Genomic DNA, 20,220 nt, shown 5'->3' with positions numbered 1-20,220 from the left:
GTTGGGACAAGTTGAGCTTTAGCAATCTGGCCGGACCGCAGGTCCGTCTCCACCGAGGCCACGCCCCCTCCAGGCAAGAACCCGCCCACTTGCACGTCAGCCGCAGCGGCTCGGTTTCCGGAAGGTCCTGATTTTAGAGCGGACCAAACCGGATGAAGGTCGCGCGCCCTCTTCCGCTAATACCCGGCTTAAAAGTGCGGTAGGCGCGCTTCGTCCCTTTGCGCAGGCGCGGTGTGCGGTCCACGCGCGGGGCTATGCCGGCAGGGCACGTCTCGCGGGTCCGGGCCTTGTACCGGCGCATCTTGCTGTTGCACCGGGCTCTGCCCCCAGACCTCAAAGCCCTTGGCGACCAATATGTGAAGGACGAATTTAGGAGACATAAGACCGTTGGTTCTGACGAGGCCCAGCGTTTCTTGCAGGAATGGGAGGCAAGTGAATGCCAACTTTTCTTCGTCCCAGACCCTAAAAGGTGCCCCTGTTTGTCCCCGTGAGAGACAGCCCGTCCCTGCTGGTTTCCCCGGGCGCCGCGCAGGATGCAGCAGCGGCAGCCTGTTCCGTTTGAATTAAACAGCGCAAAGCTGTTCCAACAGTACTTCCCAAAGTTACATCCCGAGCCCGTCTTTCTCCCCGGGTTCCTGGCTGCCGCTGATCCCGTTACCTCGGCGTCCCCAATACAGTTCCTCCTTGTAAGCTCCTGCGCGTGCCAAGCACCGGAGGGGTGAGAATGGCAGCTTACGAAACCGAATAAATCACGTCAAGTAGCTTTTTGCCCCTCCAGTGCCTTGCATATAGCAAGCTCCTGTTAATAAGTGAATGGTTTTCTCATTATCTAGTTTTCAGATTTACAGGATTGTTTCCGTAATTACTGTTTTTTTAAAAAAATTTCCATGCTCTTTCTTGGGTCTTAATGTTCTCAGTTGACTGAGACGGGTATCGGATACGACCATAAGCGGTAGAGGAGAAAAATGCTCAGAGTTAAGTCAGGCGAAAGTTGATTTCTCCGGAGTCTCACATTGCGTTACTTTGTTTCATTGCCCTGTCTCTTTGCCCTAAATCTTAGACACCTGCGTTAGCGATGAACTCTTTGACTACCCCCCACCCCCTTTTTGAGTGAGGGAAAAAGAGTATTTCGTGGGGTTGTGGGCCTAGCACCATTGCTCTTAGATATGATTTGCAAATACCAAGAAATGAATGGAATTGGAAATTAGAGCGACATCTCAGGTATTTGAAAGCAGGAAGCAGTGTCGGTAAAACAGCAGGTAAGCGATTATTGGAAAGCCTCCCAAATTGGTGGCTAGACTGTCTTTTTTTTTTTTTTTTCTTTTTTTAATTATAAAGTTTTTGGTTAGGGTGAATACAGACCGTTTTCACTGTATCTTAGATTCCCGATTGTAGCTTGCAAAAGGGTTATTTAGGACAATCTTGAAATTTAGAACTTTATAATCTTGTGTGTGAGCGGTAATTAGCCTGTATGGAGCCCGGGGAAGTTGAATCTTAAATGCAAATTGCTTTCTTGTAATATGGCTACTTGGTCTTAGGGCGAGAAGAACTGGATTCAAGTTCAGATTCTGGAATTTGTTAAATGTCATTATCACTTAATTTTTCCTAGTCTTCTTATTTGTGAAATAATAAGTATTTATGCACCTCTAAATTAGTGTATGTAAATTCATTTAAAAGTGCTTTGTAAATTGCTAATTGCAGTGAGTCTGTAAGAAATTAAGAGGGTTTAAGTGACATCTTTTAAGCCCGGTCAGTTTGTGGCAGGACAGGAAGGAGAGGCTTGCTTTGTCTGAGAAGAAATAAGGCACTTTGAGAGTTCCAAAGTATAAGAACTTGGAAGCTTTTTAGCAAAAGAGTAGAAACTCAGAATAAATTGATAATAAGCTGGAGGAGAGTGTATGGGTGAATGTGTTGATTGACTGAGAAGGTTTGGTATCAGGAATTCAGCTTTTTTTTTAATTTAATAATTTTATGCTTACAGAAGCATTACAGAGACAGTACTGAGTTTTCCTCCATACATCCTACATCCACCTTCTCTGTATATAAACATGTGCGTAACCATGGTGCAGTTATCAAAAATAAGAAATTGACATAAAGAGATTAACATTGCTGCAGTGATGGTAACTACAGGCTTTATTCACATTTTGCCAGTATATCCAATAATGTTCTTACTCTGTTGCAGGATCCAATCCAGGATCCCACACTGCATTTAGTTATCCTGTCTCCTTAGTTTTCTCTAGTCTGACAGTTCTTCAATCTTTTCTTATCTTTCATGTGTTTGACACTTTTTAACTATCTCTTAATTTGGATTTGTCTGTTTTTGTTGTTGTTCTCATGATTACATTGATGTTGTGCATTAGTGGGAGGGATAATAAGCGTGAGGAGTTTTTCTCAACATACCATATCAGAGGGCACATGTTATCAATACAACTTACTACTTGTGATGTCAACTGTGATCACTTGGTTAAGTTTCTCCACTGTAAAGTGACTGTTTTCCTTTTTGAAATTATATATGCATTTTGGGGAGAAACTCTGAAACTGTTTCTCTGATTTTTGAAAATATTCTGTTTCTCTGATTTTGCCAACTAGTTTAGCATCATTGATGGATCTTGCCATTGTGTTCTCTTGGTGATTTTCAATTTCTCTCATTCCTTTTGAATTTATTTATTGGAAAGTTTCAGCGGGTAAGCCATGTCCCTTCTTCCCCATTATTGATCTAACATTTCCACTTATTTTTTGGAATGAAGAAAAGTGTATTCTGTGGGAGTAGGGCTCTGTAGTTAATGAGTTAACAGCTGGGTAAAGTTCAGTTTAAACCTAGTAATCTAACTGTTTGGATAGAGTATTAATTCTCACAGTTGTAAGGCAGCTCAGTCTAAGCCTGGGAGTTGGAAGGGGTGATGTGGGCTCTGCCAAGAGAGCTAGTTTCTCTTTTTTTCAAGGATGAAGGATAAAGAAGATTCTAATGACTTGGAGGGGAGAAAATATTGGCTAGGGCATTGATACTGGAAAGTGATATCCTTCAGTCTTCTGGGCTTTTCCCTCCTATGAGTTCTTCAAAACATCTAATTTATGATTATGTTATACCTGTTGTGACTAGTTATGGCCTGGATTTCTGTTGTTTTGGTTAATGATGATTACATATTTGGCACACAGGAGTATTACTAGCTTGATGCCTATGTTTCTGTCAAGCTAATTGAGAGTAACACAATTGTGGAGTTCCTGTGCTTTGTGGACTTTGGGTTTTGATACTCTCTCACTTTTAAAATTACTTACAAACTTGAATGGATTCTGAATTTGTTGTACTTTACGGGGCAAACTTAAGTATGGGTCCCACTGGAGAAAAGAGAAGGGAAAGCTCAGGCATCTTAGAGGCCCCAGCATTAGGAGGAAGTTTCTCTGTTCCTTTCATTTGTAATCATGGAAAACCATGGCAGATGATAGAGGGAATTCAGCTGGGGAAGTTTCTGTTCCAGGACCACTTAGGGGAAGGTAGGAGAAAGTATTTCATTTTATCCCAAGGATAAAAATGTATATGCTTATTTACAGAGTAAATAGTGAATTTATATAGTATTTTACCACAAGAGAAGAAAAAGGGAGGTTCAGAAGAGCTGTTGGAAATATTTGAAGGAGAATGTTTGATATCTGGTTGGTAAAATATTTATTGTAATCTTAAGTCTTTCAGGAGGCAACTGTTAGAAGTGGAATTGGGTCTGGGTGGATCAGGGGTCTTATTTATTATTGCATTTTTAAAGTTCTAGCTGCTCAGTTTTGAAGAGAAGCTGATTTAGGTAATACTTTCCATTTTTTTCTCTGGTGTCTGTCCAGTTGTGGAGAGAACTTCTTACCACTTATTTTCTGGGAAATTAGAATAAGTGCTGAAGATTAACTGGCAAATAAAACATGTTTATGATAGAATGTGAGATGAAGGGTAAAAAAGAGTGAGCTCTCGGGAGCCACTCAGAAGAGACTCCATACATTTAATTTTTCCTTTTCTGCCCTATTTGTTTATGTCTTCTGCTTTCTTTCTTGGTTTCTTTTGCTTTGCTTAAGGAACTGTTTTGCTCTGTGTCTATAGTTTATAGATGTTTACAGTAGAACTTGTTTCTGGAAAAAGCCAAATGGATCACACATTCTTGAAGTAGATATTGATTACTTATTATTGCGGGGCAAAGTGTTAGGCATTGTGGGGCACAAAAATGAACAACAATTGTATTTTACTTTGACATGTCCAAGATTTAGTTGTGTGTATTATACAATTATGATACAGTATGAATGTGTGTCTGTTAAATGTGATGGGAGCAGATAGAGAATGGAGGAAGTTGAGGGCCACATACAATGTCTGAGCTGAGCCTTGAGTAAGTCAAAATTACCATGTCATGAAAAAGACTTTCTAGGCAGAGGGAGTAACATATGCCGAGGTACTGAAGTAAGAAACAGTGTGACTTTTTCCAGGATCTTCAGTAATGAGTTTAAAATTTAGTGTCTAAAGTGAGCAATTAGGAAGAAATAAAGCTAGAGAGGTGGCCGGAGACAGGATACTCTGCTAAGGACTTTAGATTTTTATTTGGAATTACTGAAAGATTTTAAGCAGTGGTGAAATGATTCAAATTATATTCTAGAAAGATCACTTTAGCAGCAATATAAAGGAATCATTGAAGAATGAGTCAGATTGAAGGTAGGGAGAATTGTTAGGAGAGTTATAGTAGAGATGGTATCTATCTGTCTTTATATATGTTGAGAATGTAGGGTATGGATGTGTGTGTTATCTTTTATAAGGCAAAAATGGGACTTAACTTGAGGACCCACATAGGATTAGTGAAAGGGAAGGAAATAGAATGGAAAACTCTCAGGTTTAAGATCATGATACCAGTAACCAGACTATGTATTTAGAAGGAGCTGGGTAAAGAATGAGTATGGTATAGTACATTTTGTGGTAAGCATTCTGGTGGGACAGTCAATTGGAGATGTTCTGAGGTATATATTAGTCTCATACTCAGGAGAAAGATTGTAGCTGGAGGTAGAGAACTGAAATTCCTTATCTGTAGTTAGTTGCTGGTTCAAAGTTGTGGCTCAAAGTGCCCTGGTTGGGTAAACTGTGGGGGAACGTATTCAAAGGTAGACCACTAACATTCAGGAGTTAAGAGAATGAAGGTAGTAGTATGGTGCTCGCACTGTTCTGTTCTTTTCTTCTGTATCTGGTGGTTTCTGGCTACTTCTGCAAAGGAACATACTTGTGTCCTTCTTGTGTTTAGTTCTTTATATTTGTATGGTGGTCTAGATATCATATGTAACATTTGATGTTTGTTTTGTTGTATTTGTTGGAGAAGAGGAAGTGCTTCATATTTCCTGTAATCATCCATTTGTAACTCACATGGAATATCTTTGTCTTACTTAGGACTTTGAAGTAGATCATCAGATAAAACATGTATGATTAAGTTGCCTGTTGCCTATATTTAAAGTTTCCTTAACTTAGGATAATTAGGCTTGGATGGGTATTCTGCAGTTCTTAAAATTGTATGCCTTTCTTGCCTAATTTGGGGACCTCATTTTGTTGCTTTTGAACATTCTGATTTGTAGTTTGTATTTTAGCTTGCAGAAGAAAAGGAATGAATTACCTCTCTCTGTTCAGTAGACAGATCATATATGTCCGGGATGCATCTACCAAGTATGAGTGAACCTCTCAGTTGTACGTTTATTCTGCATGTTACTCAGTGTAGTGTTTTTGTGAGGTTTGTTGGATGTGATGGTTTACTGAATAGTGATGTATGTTTTCAACATTAAGCTTTACCTCTTAAAAATTTTTCAGTCATATTCTGGTCCTTATCTTGTGGTTGAAAAAGGGATAAAGGAGAGGATGTGAAACTCAATCATTGGAACATAAAACATTTTTTTCCCATTTCTTAGCATTTGGCTTTTCAGTGATACTTTTAAGATACTGTTTTTATTTAGGAATATTTAACTTTTATTGGTGTCATGAGATATGTTCTAATAGAACTTTTGTTATAAAGGTATTTTAAAAATTCTAATTTGATCATTATTGTCTATATCGATGTTGTTACCAAAACATAGAGGTCTGTTTTATTTTTTTTTTTATTTTTTATTTATTTATTTTTTTTAAAGATTTTATTTATTTATTTGACAGAGAGAGATCACAAGTAGGCAGAGAGGCAGGCAGAGAGAGAGAGGAGGAAGCAGGCTCCCTACTGAGCAGAGAGCCCGATGTGGGACTCGATCCCAGGACCCTGAGATCATGACCTGAGCCGAAGGCAGCGGCTTAACCCACTGAGCCACCCAGGCGCCCAGAGGTCTGTTTTATTTAAACGATTTAAAATTTATTTGAACTTACAGATTTAAAATACCGGTGAAATTATAATAATAATATACTAGTGGTTATGGTTCTAAAATAGATCTCTACACCCACTGTAGGGCTTGAACTCAAAACCCTGAGATCAAGAGTTGCATGCTCTACTGACTGACCAGCGAGGAGCCCTAAAAAAATAAAATATAAGAGATCTGTACATGTGTACACATAACACATAGTCTTAAAGATTTGAAATAAGTTTTTGCATAGAATTTAAGAAGATAAAGGATTGTGGGGCGCCTGGATGGCTCAGTGGGTTAAAGCCTCTGCCTTCGGCTCAGGTCATGATCCCGGGGTCCTGGGAATGGGCCCTGCATCAGGCTCTCTGCTCCGTGGGGAGCCTGCTTCCTCCTCTCTCTCTCTGCTTGCCTCTCTGCCTGCCTGTGATATCTGTCAAATAAATAAATAAAATCTTTAAAAAAAAAAAGATAAAGGATTGTATATACATAGTTTTACTTGTTTTTTAAAATATATTTTACAATTGCTTAATAAGAACAAATGTCTGAAATTTTACATAAAGAGTATTCAAATTTAAAGGGAGCTTCAGATTGCTGTAGTAAACTCTAATGTACTTAAAAAAAAATCAAAGTAATGTTATGTGATTAAAAAATTAGTGTGGAGGGTTTATAATAAAGAGCAGTATTTTCTATTCTTATCTCTTTTTAAGGTGACATTTTTCTTTTTATTTTGATGTCTTTTATGTTTCAAATATCTTAGGAATTTTGGTTTTCTGTCCTTATTTACAAGAAAGCAATAAGAAAGAGAACTCTGCCTACATATAGGCCTTGTCGATTGGAAAGTTACTTTTAGGCTTACAGAGTGTTCATTATCTGCCTTAGATTTGCTTCTCACTCCTGATTTCCTTACCTACATGGTATCTGTGTTCATTTGGTTCTGGCAGTTTGGCTTTTTCTTCAGCTCTGTTCTTTCTTTTCTATTCTAAGCTGTAGATCCTAAATCTGCACTGTTTCATGAGTTCAGTCCTCTACCTGCTTCCTGTCTTGAGAAATTCACTGAAATCTGTTGGTGGCTAATGCCTCCATTTTTGTTCTTGGTCATTATGGATTACTCCTTTTGAAAATCCTTTACTATCAGTTCAAAGGGGTTTGGGGAGGAGAGGAAATAAGAAATATGCTGCTATGATTTCTCCAGTATGTCCTCTTAAACTGAAACCCCAGTTCTACCACTTTAAAGAGAAAGTAACTGAGGCTTATAGAAGTAAAATGACTTGTTTGGTATCACACAGCTAGACAGGACCAAAGTCTTGTGTTCTTACTTTATGAAATTAATGTTTCCAAAAAACTATTAAGCTTTTGTAGTATCAAATGCTATCAATATTTTTCTTTTGAATTTTGCTTGTTTGCTTGCTATAAATTGTGTATTTGCTTCTCCATTTTTTGTATTTTTCCTAAGGGAAAGAGAAGCTGCTTTTCTTTTTTTAAAAAAATATTTTATTTTTTTATTTGGCAGAGAGAGACAGAGAGGGAACACAGGTAGGGGGAGTGGGAGAGGGAGAAGTAGGACTCCCTGATGAGCAGGGGGCCCAATTTGGGGTCTTATCCCAGGACCCTGGGATAATGATCTGAGCCCAAAGCAGCTGCTTAACAACTGAGCCACCCAGGCGCCCTTGGAAAGAGAAGCTTCTTAATCATGTTTTTATCCTGTATACCTCTAGTGTAATAAAATGTTTAATTATTGTTTAAAAAGTGATTTAAGTTTATTAGCCCAAGGTGTGGTTTTCAAAATTCTTTTCGGTAATGAAATGAGAATAGAAGTTGCTGTGATATAACTGTTAAACTGTAGTTAGTTAGGCACATGTATTTTCTATGAAATTTTTGGAAGCCTTATTTAGGCCTCAGTGGTCTCAGTTGGAAAAATAATGTTTTATCCTTGAAGATAAGGATGTACCGATAAGTTCTTTTACCTCTAAGATACAGTTATATTAGATGAGTTAAAACTATATCAAATGGCTTAACCTACTTTACACTTTTCATTGGTAACACAGATTTTTTTCTCTTTCATCTTTTCTGTTAGTTTTAGGGTAATATCTTTTTATAGTAATAGAATGGTTAAAAAAATTTATTTTTTATAATAGTTATAATTAACATAAAGTTAAAAACCCCTGAATTTTAAAAAGTTAAAAAAGCAAATGAAATATATTTTGAATTAATGTGATACATGCTTAATTAATATAAAAAGCTGGTTAGCTTGGATTGGGAAAACACAGCTTTTAAAAAGAGTGGGCAAAAGGGACCCCAGTAAAAGACCAGTCTATGATTTATTTACAAGGATATTAATTGTGCTGTATATATATGGTAATAATGACAAATCAAAAACAGTATAGATATCCAATGATGGCAGAAGAATGAAATGATAGCATAGCCATATGATGGGTGGGTTACTATGCAGCTAGAAATAGTGTTTCAAAAGAATTAATGACTGGGAAAACTGTTCATGTTATAATTAAATGTAAACGGTGTTTATCTTTGGGTCGTATGGTAAAGGATGATTGTAATTTTCTTCCTTGAACCACCTATTTTCCAGATTCTCTGCGAAGATGAGTGCTACTTTAGTAATTACAAGAAAAGCCAATAAATGTTATTTTTAAAAATGCAGCTGGATATACTTAATATTTTTGTTACCAGTCTCATGTCATAAAGCAGTTGAGGTAAACACATTAAGAGTCAAATACCAGCACATTATAAATACATTTCCTAATTTTGCCATTTAAATTTTGTAAGTTAGGGGCGCCTGGGTGGCTCAGTTGGTTAAGCCTCTGCCTTTGGCTCAGGTCATGAGTCCAGGGTCTGGGATCTAACTGGAATCGGGGTCCCTGCTTAGTGGGATGCCTGCTTCTCTGTCTCTCTCTGACCTTTCCCCCCCAACCTTGTGCATGTGTGTGCTCTCTCTCTGTCTCAACTAAATAAATAAAATCTTTAGAAAAAATAAATTTTGTAGGTTAACTTAAACTACTTCATGATTAATAAATAATGTCAGCTATATATTGTATGATTCTTGCTGAGTTTTATAAATGAAATGAAAAAAAAAATCTAAACATGTATTCAGCAATGTAAATGGCCACTTAAATGAGACAAAAGAAATGAAAGGTATCCAGATTGGAAAGAAAGAAATAAAACTCATTTTATTCACAATGGGATTATGTAGAAAATCTGATAGAATCTACAAAAAAAATCTAAAATTAGTCAGTTTAGCAAGTTTGTATGATAAATGATCATTATACAAAAGTTAACTATTTTTATGTACTAGCAATGCAAACTTGGAACTTAAAACTTAAAAATACTACTTACCATCAAAAAATATTAAATACTTAGGGATGATGTAAATAAAGGATGTACAAACCTGTACATTGAAAACTATAAAGCACTGCTGGAAAAAAGATGTGTAGACTCAAAATAAAACTTACCTAGTTATTCTTTTTTTAATTTTTTAATTTTTAAATTAAAAAAAAATTTTTATTTATTTTTTAAATTTCTTTTCAGTGTTCCAGAATTCAGAGTTTATGCACCACACCCAGTGCTCCATGCAATACATGCCCTTCACAATACCCACCACCAGGCTCACCCAACCTCCCACCCCGCTCCCCTCAAAAACTCTGTTAGTTCCTCAGTTATTCTCTTTTACCTAACCACTGGAAGATAAATTTTAGAATCTTTAGTGCTCTAAACTGATATCAGAAAAGAATCATCAGGGCCATTTTCTGGTATAGTATTAAGTTTATCTATTTATTTTTAAAAGATTCTGAGAGAGAGTGCATGTATGCACACAAACGGGGGCGGGGGGTGGAGGGGAGACAGGAGAAGCAGGCTCCCCACTGAGCAGGGAGCCTGGTGTGGGCTGGATCCCAGGGTCCTCGGATCATGTCCTGAGCTGAAGGCAGCTGCTTAACTGACTGAGCCACCACGGTGCCCCATGTTAAGTTTTTTTTAAAACAACTTGAAGAATCTTCTCTTGCTTAATTTCCTAGAGATCAAACTTAAGTATTCTTTGATTCTCCAATAACTTAATTTGATCAAAATTAAATTGCTACTTAATAACTTAAAAAAATCTGTAGTAGTTTAATTGTTCACATTTTCTTTTTCTAAGTATTATTAAAAGATTTGTCAGGCTGACAGGTGGGACGGGGAGGGAGATTGGTTAACTATTGGTTAGTCTTCTGGTAGGTTAGAGAAGATGGAAGACCTGTAAATAGGCTGAATTGGTGGCTTGGAAGCTAGTAGGTTAAGAAAGCGATTCCAGGTGGGTATATGTCACTTAATATTGTGGTTATAATTCCTGGTAATTGACCTTGTAGGTTTGGAATTAGACTTTATATACCAGTGTACCCAGAGATGATCAGATGTTGGCATCAGACTCACACTAACTAAATTTATAAATTTTGAAGTATAAACCAGAATGATGATTGAAGTATAAACTAGAATATTCATTTTTGTTGGTTGGTTATGGGGACTGGTGAAGTGGAGGGTGGGGGTAGGGCTCTTCTTTGAGTCATAATATTTATATCTACATCTAGGGAACTCTTTTTCGGATGTGTCTCAGAATACAGAATTTTTTAGATTTTTAGAAAGGTAATAAGGACTGTGACTGAATTTTAAGAAATAACTGGGGTGGCACCCTGTAATCAAATACATTAATACTCCACACTAAAATATTTGACTTTTAATATTAAGTGAAGTAAATAAAGGGTTTCTGTCCATTGAGATCAGGATTTGCTGCCAGGTAAGTTCTGAAAAAGCTTTTGTTTGTCGAAACTTTTTTGACTTCAGAACAGTAAGGGTTGTGGACCTCTATTAAGCTTTCTCGGAAACTGAATTAGTGTTTAGAAGGTTGCCGAGTAAACATGGAATTAAAATAATGGGAAGTGGGTAGGCATGAGAGATTTTTCATCAGGCCTCACTATATCTACAGCAGAGAACATCATGGGTTCTGCTGCTTTCCTGCTCTTTTTTTCCTGGACAGTGTGAACACATACTAGCAAGTTTGCCCCCTTGTAATAGTTTATTATTTTATTATTTTCATTGTAAGCACTTTCTTTCTGTCAAAGCATTATTATTATTGCCATTAATGTGTTAATAGATTAAGCTAGCAAATTTCTCATCTGGGCCCTAGAGAATTCAGATACTTCCCATGGTATGTGGATTTAATTAGCTTAATTCCAAAGGGAGGATCATATTTATCTTATTTACAGAGTTTTGCTCTTCTCAACTCCTAAATCACTAGAACTTGGAAGCATTTCCAAAATAAACTGCATTTGACTTTTGTGCTCTCAAACATTAAAATATTTATGCTTTATTTGAATAGATTTTTAAAACATACACCCACATGGTTTATTTTCCTTTGGAAAGTTATCATTATTATAAACAAATAAAAATTGTAAAATGTTGTTTATTGTATGTTTAAATTGGAGAGGTTTCTGGTCTTTGATGCAGTGACTCTTTGCTGAAGGTGAAGAGGTCTACAGTTTGTTTGAAAATTGTTCCATTGAATAAAAAATGCATACACTTCTCATAGAACGCTTACCCCTTCCAAACTAAGAACGGCCGGAGGTGGCATGGCAGACACACATGTACACATATACAAAATCAGCTACGATGACACCGGCGTGTAGTATCAGCGGGTGTAGCTTCACAGCAGACATTCTAAACAGTGACTCCTCCGAGACCATCTTGTTCTAGCACCTCCCACTTCCCAGCATGGGCCTCAATGGTTTGTGCATGTTACTTTTACATTTTATAAGCAATGGATATGTGCACTTGATAACTCAGAATTTCTGGCCAATAACCTTAGTTAACAACCTTAGTTAATAACCTTTTTTAGCTTGTAAAAAAGGCCATGAACATCTTTGGATGCTTTTACAAGGCCAAGAGCAAGATGCACACAGTGAGAAAAACTTACTTTATTTTATTTTTTATTTTTTTAAAGATTCCATTCATTTATTTGACAGAGATTACAAGCAGGCAGAGAGGCAGGCAAAGAGAGGAGGAAGCAGGCTCCCTGCTGAGCAGAGAGCCCGATGTGATGCAATGCGGGGCTCTATCCCAGGACCCTGAGATCACCACCCGAGCCAAAGGCAGGGGCTTTAACCCACTGAGCCACCGAGGTGCCCCAAAACTTCTTACTTTAAAATATTTGGAAATATGTATAACTTTGATAAAGTGTCTGAGTGTGCTGACTCCCTTGGCTACTTCATTCATGTAAATCACTTAATATTTCTAAGATTTTTTTTAGAAACTGCAGCATGATCCTATTCTAACTTTGTAATTAAATCCGATGAGGGGCTGCTCTTTTGCTGTCAGATTATTCCACATCTATTTGGTTTTCAGTGGATATGCCAGGGTTTTTGGATTCGATCGTAAGCTAGAACTCTGAACAGAACAGGAAAAAATTAGCCAGTAATGACCATTTGGGGGCATTAGGATCTTTCCTTCTTCTCTTAGTTGGCCCCAAATGCTCCATTTTTGGACCATCATGTTTGGATTTCCCAGATACTGTCTTCTACATCTCAGAGCACTTGGAGCACTGCAAAGGAAAGACAAAGCAAAAACTGCAGTGCTGTTTGGGATCTCTGGATTTTTCTTTTTTTGTACTTCTGGCTTACTTGACTGAACAAGGCAGAACAGACTCTTTGTTCTTTAGTTTCATGGGTCACTGTTAGCCATATTGAGTATTGTTTGCTAATTTGTACATATAATTTTATTTTATTTTATTTTATTTTTTATTTTTTTTTTAATATTTTATTTATTTATTTGACAGAGAGAGATCACAGGTACGCAGAGAGGCAGGCAGAGAGAGAGAGAGAGAGAGGAAAGCAGGCTCTCTGCTCAGCAGAGAGCCCCATGCGGGACTCGATCAGAGAGCCCCATGCGGGACTCGATCCCAGGACCCTGGGATCATGACCTGAGCCGAAGGCAGTGGCTTAACCCACTGAGCCACCCAGGCGCCCCTGTACATATAATTTTAAAGAAGAATTGGTAGTTTAATGATTATTATTAGGTCAGTTTTAAAAGTATATATTTATATACTATATATTTAAGGACTATTTAAGATTGACATTTCTATGCCATTTTTGGCTATTTAATTTGTTAGTTTCACCTAGATTTGACAAGCTTTTGGGACAGAGTTTGTAATAATAGAAGTTTCTGAAGCTTGATACTTTTTGTAACTACTTTTATGCTATATTTCTGAGAAGTTGTTTATAAATTGATTGCTTTTGAAATTTAACTATATTTTAAGTATCTTGGCAAACTTACTATTACAGGGAATTCTTTTGAGAATCCTTTTGTGAAGTGAATAATCAGCCCATAATTTGTTTCTTTGTGTAAACCTGCATTTGCATACATCAAATTTGTTTTAAATAGGGTGTGTCTACAAATGTCGATGGCGTGTGTCTAAAAAGAATAAAATTTAATTTCTGTTTGATGTGAAGAACAAATTCAGATTTGGCACTTTTGATGAGTGAGACATAACAGATCATTTTAGTTCTATTCTTTTCAACTAAATGCTATCAAAATGTGCTCTACACCCTAAATTAAGGAGGTGGCAAGTGTTCATATATTAAGATTGAACTACAGTATATTTTAAACTATATTTTCTTAAATAGTAACAGGGTTAGTATGAAGTTATACAAAGTTTAAAAAGTTATTTAGTAGTTTTATCTTTCTTAAAAGCAAACTGGATCCCAAATCCTAATGATTTGTTTTTTGTTTTATCGTTTTAATTACAGAAGTGTATGTTGCTTTTAATACAACATGTTTGTTAGCTTTCTACTTTAGTTTGATTCCCAGCAGCTTACTGCCTTGCTTAATACTTGGAAGATACTGATAATTCATCCTCCTTTTATGGATACTGAAATGCTTTTAACCATAATTAATCATAAACAGCTATTTAGTCCATAATATAGCATAAATATGGTACACTTATAATGAAAACATAAAATGTAATAGCTATTGTGTAATATTCTAACTGTTCTGTGGTTAAATAGACTTTTTCTGCAGGACAGTCTAGGAGTCTAACTACTATTTGTTACGTTATTTCTCTGGGAAAGGATATACAAATCAAAGCTGAGGGCATTGGGAACTTGGCCCCATCTTTCAGATCCTCTGCACAGCCTAGTGGATAGTCTATCAAAGGAGAATCTTCTCAAAATTGAACATGGGTACTGTTGGATCCCATGGAAAGTAAAGCCTTTCTTTGATAACTGTGGAGGGAGTCAGTGGCTTAGGGAACCATTGGAAATGTCCTGGGATTTAGGAGAAACACCTCTTTCAACATAAATAGAGCTAGCCATTTGTTTTTCCATGGTCTTTACAAATTGAGGGTGATGATGGGTAATCCAGAGGATATTAATAAGGTCGAAAACTGGAAAGGAAGCAAAGTATCAGGAGAGAGTTTTCATCACATCCAAGGTAGGACCTGGAGAAATTGTTCCAAATGTAGGCCTTGAATTTTGTAAAGATGTTGGTCACACTGTGCCAGGGAGAACTAAACAAAAGCAGCCCACCTGAGTTGATTTCATTCAGTGCCTCATTCAGTGTACATTCATTCATTCATTCATTCAGTGCATACTGTTTTTCAGGGGATTCAGAGATTAATACATGGTCAGTATCTTTAAGGAGTTTATTAAGTTTGCTACAAGTCTGTATAAGATAGTATGAAATCAGTTTACCTTAAAGAATAGTGGTAGAGGGGTGCCAGGGTGGCTGAGCCAGCTAAGCATCTGTCTTTGGCTTGGGTCATGATCCCAGAATAGTATGAAATCAGTTTACCTTAAAGAATAGTGGTAGAGGGGTGCCAGGGTGGCTGAGCCAGCTAAGCATCTGTCTTTGGCTTGGGTCATGATCCCAGGGTCCTGGGATTGAACCCCGCTTGGGTTCTCTGCTCAGCCGGGAAGTCTGCTTTTCCCTTTCCTTCTGCCCCTGCTCGTGTTCTCTCTCTCAAATAAATAAATAAAATCTTAAAAAAAAAAAAAAAGTAAAGTGGTTGAAAATGTTGGTCTTTTGTCAATGGGTACTATGAGTTAATTGGGAAGAAAACTTTTTAGCCAATTGAATTCATGATTAGTCAGTTTTCTACTCAGTGTATCTACCTTGTCACTTGTTCCTTGATATGGATCCATTCTGTTGGATTTGAAGATCTTTTTATCTTTGAGCTTGTTTAAAAATATGGCTTACCCCTATGGGAAATAGCATTGTAAACTTCCGTCAGTAACACTTAAATGATTATCTGACATTGGCTAACATCCAGTCACTTACCTTGTGACCTTGGGTAATTTGATGAACCACTCCAAGCCTGTTTCTTCATCAGTAAAATGGGAATACCAGCAGTAGTTACCTCTTAAGGTTAAGGAGTCAGTAAGATGATAGATTCATAACAGTTGCCTTGTATGGTAGTACTCTAGAAATGCTAGCTATTTTACCTCTAGTGTAGGGTACGATGGAGATTAAAAGCAAAGAGGCAAGATTTCCAGGGAAGACCTTTGAGGGTGCTGAAAACAAATTTTGTGATTTCATTATTTTTAATTCTTCCTTTTCTCTTATCTTATATAGCCAATTAGTTGCTAAATCCTATTGATTCTGTTTCCTTTTACCATGCCAGAACCCTGACTTACTGTCTCCACTCTCATTACCTCTAGATGTTTGTAGTGATTTCATGAATAATCTTGCTGTTAGTCTCTTAATTGTCAGCTTATAAAACACAACTTTGACCATATTATTGCCTCTGTCAAAAATCATCACTGTTTTCCCATTGACCTCTCCTTAACCGAGAGTTTACAACTGCAAAATCTGGCTCGAATATATTTTTTTTATCGTTCATCTCCGTATTCTCTGCTGTGTATCCTACGTTCCTCTTCTACTTGCGTGCTGTTCTCTGGATGTGGTCGTAAGTTGTTTGGCTTTCACTGTTCATTTGGCCTAAATATTTTCCTATTTCTGTATGAACAAATCGTAAAGTGACTTTCACAACAGCCCTAGGACTTTCCTATCCACTCTTTCTTAATTAATTCTTCCAGTAAAAAGCAAAATTCTATTTTCCAATTTCCTGAACAGTATTTTTTTGGTATTTTTGTTTTGGTACTTAATGCTTTCAACATTGTATTATAGTTATTTGTGTACATCTTTTTGGTACTGTTGGTGGTAAGTTTCTTGAGGACAAAAATTATGTTTTACCTATCTTTGTGTACTTTAAAGCTCTTAGGATGGTATTTTGCTTATAATAAATGCTCAGTAAATCTCCCCGCCCAAAGAAAAAATGTATGATTATATTTCAGATGAAGACCAAATATACTGATGTCCATAGTTAGATTAAAAAGTTAACCAATCATTTGAATGTGTGAATTGTAGTCTTTGTAAAGATTAATAGTTTAAGCAAAGGCTTGTATTCTTATATGAGAATTCTTATGTTGTATTTTATAAATACATAAGAAATTTTATTATTATTTATTATATTATATATTAATATATTATTATATATTTATTATTATTATTAAAGGTTTTATTTATTCATTTGAGAGAAAGAGGCAGAGAGAGTACAAGGAGAGGCAGAGGCAGAGGAAGGGGAAGAAGCAGACTCCCCGCTGAGCTGGGAGTGACATGGGGTTGATCCCAGGACCTGCAGGCAGAGGCTTAACCATGTAAGCCACCTAGGCACCCCTACATAAGAATTCAGTGCTGTATTTCATAGGGTACTATGAATTCATGTTTTTACCTAGCTATTGATAAGTCAGCAGGCATCTGAATGTATGAAAAGCAGGCTCAGTTTTTATTTTTTATTTATTTTTTGCTATGTAATTGTTAATAAGCTTTTGGTCTTTATAAAATTTATATTCAACACCTGTGGTTCCTAATTACTCAGGACAAGTTAGTGTAGCTTTATATTCCTGTCTCCTTTTCCCCTGAAAATAGTCTTGTAAGTACCTAAAGTGGGAAATAGATGAGGAGTGAATATTTAAGGAATTTAAGATCATGAACTGGGAGAGACCTAGGATAGCCATAACTGCTAAGAGTCTTGGAAACAAAACAGAGGTTGAATGTCTGTCTCGCAGTTTCCTTAAGCTGCAAGGAACACTGTCTTTTCTTAGGAAGAAGACAGGAGTGAAGAGTTCCTGTGCATGATCATTTTCACTAAATTCTTCTAAGAATATGGATCTAGCTTATAACTGGATTCTAATATTGGGAAACAAATACTTAATGAGATGCTGGCATTTTTTTGTGCAAGTGTAATTTCAAAATTTTCCACATGATGGCAGAAGATCCTTTTATCTGAAAAGGCTAGTCACTGAAATTCAGAAAAGTTGGTTTCAATTTTATCTGAAATAGTATTTATCTTTCATATTGCAACTAGTAATTTTCATGTTTGTATTGTCTGATATAGATATGTTATTGCTATTTTAAGTATTTTAAATATTTTCACTAATTTTAAAGTGGGTTCCCCCCCCCCATTTTCTTGTATACAGTTTAAATCCATTTTTGAAGATTTCATGGGTTTTCCTAGAATAGTGTTTAAAATAATTGTTTTGGTGTCTTTTTTTTTATTAGTGTAGGGGAAATTTAATATGGTTATTTACTATCTATGAAAGTATGAAGCTCTATAGGTAGATTCGTATTTGACTTTATTTTAGAAATTGAGGAATTGACGTAACATGCATTTTTTTATGTTAACTTGCTTAGAATTTTGAATGGCTGTTTCATGTTTCTTGCTCTCTTTACTGTTTTCCCTATCATTGTCAGGTCTTCTCTGAAATCACCCTTGTCTTAATTTAAGAAATTCATTCATTCTATAATTATTTATTAAATGCTTGCTGTGTTTCATATACCACTATAGACAGACGGTAATTCATAGTGGTAAAAAATTTCACCAGATATAATCTGTTTTCTGGAGTTCAGTCTTACAAGCAGACAGCTACCCAGATACATTGTTGTGTTTGAGTTAATGTTTGTGATTCTCACTGAAACAGTATACTTCTGCTAAAATCTTAAACACCCTGCAAGTTTTATGTAGGTACAGCCGATTAACTGTAAAATTATGAATTACTCAAATGAAGACTTGAAAAAGATTAAAATAAAGATTTGGAAATTTCATAGAAACTTAAATAGGGCAATTGTTTTGCTTGTTTTGAACACTAGATGATTATTTGGTTTAACAAAAGGGGGAATAACATGACATTTTTTACTTGTAGCTAGTAACATTCTGGCCTTTTTCAGTGTGCAAGTGTTTTATCTTAAATATTATCTGTATCATTTGTCAAAACTGAAATGCTTGAGAGTAAAAGCACTAAAATTGTAAACAGACATAAAATGTATATTTATTAACTTATATATTTGGCTTATATTGGTAGACCTGTAAAATAGCTCTTTATAGGGGTTCCTGGGTGGCTCAGTCAATTAGGTATCTGCCTTCGGCTCAGGTCCTGATCTCAGGGTCCTGGGATTGAGCCCCATATCAGGCTTCCTGCTTGCCGGCAGCCTGCTTCTCCCTTTGCCTGCCCCTTGCCCTGTTTGTGTGCTACTCTCGCTCTTTCTCTGACATATAAATAAGATCTTTAAAAATAATGGCTCTTTATGAAAACTGTCCAAAAATAAATTGTCAAAATATAAAAATTATATATATATATTTGTTTACTTTAAGGCAGACTCCTCACCCCATAGTGATTATATGAACAATACAAAAAGAACATTTAACTCTTGGGATACATTAATATTAGACCTTTCTTTTTAGCTGTTTCTCTCTGTAATTCTGGGTCCCCTTTTTGTGAAGAATATAGTTTTGGCCATATGGTTTTGTTATTGAAAGTTTTCCCTTAAAAATGCTTGCTGTAAGCTTTTTCAAAGTTATGTTTTATGATTAACAGATTTGACTTACTGATTTCTTTAATTGAGAAAACCACTTTTCTGTAGGTGTTGAGATATCAAAGGAGTTAAAGGTAAATTCTGCTTAATGGAGGATAGTTTTCAGATCAATATTTTGTGACATTTAAATGTATCAGTATTTAAGCCCAAATATTTTAATAGGTACTATTTTTTAGTCTCCATTTAGAATAGTTTTCTTAAGTATTTTTAAAAATATTTTATTTATTTATTTGACGGAGAGAGAGAGAGAGATCACAAGTAGGCAGAGAGAGAGGAGAAAGCAGGATCCCTGCTGAGCAGAGAGCCCGATGTAGGGCTTGATCCCAGGACCCTGAGGTCATGACCTGAGCCGAAGGCAGAGGCTTCATCCACTGAGCCACCCAGATGCCCCAGTTTTCTTAAATATTTTTATAAGACAGAACTTGACAGACAACACAGAGAAGTTGTCTTTATGATTATTTTTAATGTTTTGCCAAATTCAGATGCTCTAAAATCATAGGACTTTTCAATTTTTATCATTTTAGTATGAATATAAATACTTCCAATTATAAATAGCCTTTTTAAAAGATTGCTGTCAGAAATTGTGATAGATATGTAATGATAGAACTTGAGAATTAATTTTATATACTATTTGTGCCCTTAAAATTTGATTTCTTGTTTTAGTAGCAGTAAATTTCAGTCTTCCTGCTTACAAGCTTTGTTTTTTTAAAAAATGCCATTTGTTGCAAGTTAAAAGCATAAGCTTTTTGCCTCTTCATCTCATATGTTAAGAATTCCTACTGATTTGAACAAAATGCAACCCAAATTTAAAGACTCGTTTATAAAAAAGCTCAATATTATTGTAGAGTACTTAGATTGATTCACAAATTAGTTTTTTTTTTAAAGCTCCAGTATTTTTTAAATCTGTAGATGAGAGGCAGCACAAAGAGAAAATTCATGCAGCCATGCTGAAGTGTTACATTCAGTATCAGCTTTTTAAAAAATTTTGTGGAT

General features: G+C 36.1%; 1 protein-coding gene across 1 annotated transcript in view; it reads left to right on the top strand.

The window, feature by feature from the left end:
• Nucleotides 1-172: 172 nt before the first annotated feature.
• SDHAF3 (succinate dehydrogenase complex assembly factor 3) overlaps nt 173-20,220 on the top strand; it is a 61,332-nt gene continuing 41,284 nt past the window's right edge. Inside the window, exon 1 of the mRNA XM_032305251.1 lies at nt 173-428. Within this exon, the coding sequence (XP_032161142.1) occupies nt 255-428 (174 nt within the window). The 5' untranslated portion in view covers nt 173-254. The remainder of the gene's footprint in view (nt 429-20,220) is intronic.

Source organism: Mustela erminea, chromosome 11, assembly GCF_009829155.1.
Source record: "Mustela erminea isolate mMusErm1 chromosome 11, mMusErm1.Pri, whole genome shotgun sequence".
NCBI lineage: Eukaryota > Metazoa > Chordata > Mammalia > Carnivora > Mustelidae > Mustela > Mustela erminea.
This window is presented reverse-complemented; position numbering and strand designations above follow the sequence as displayed.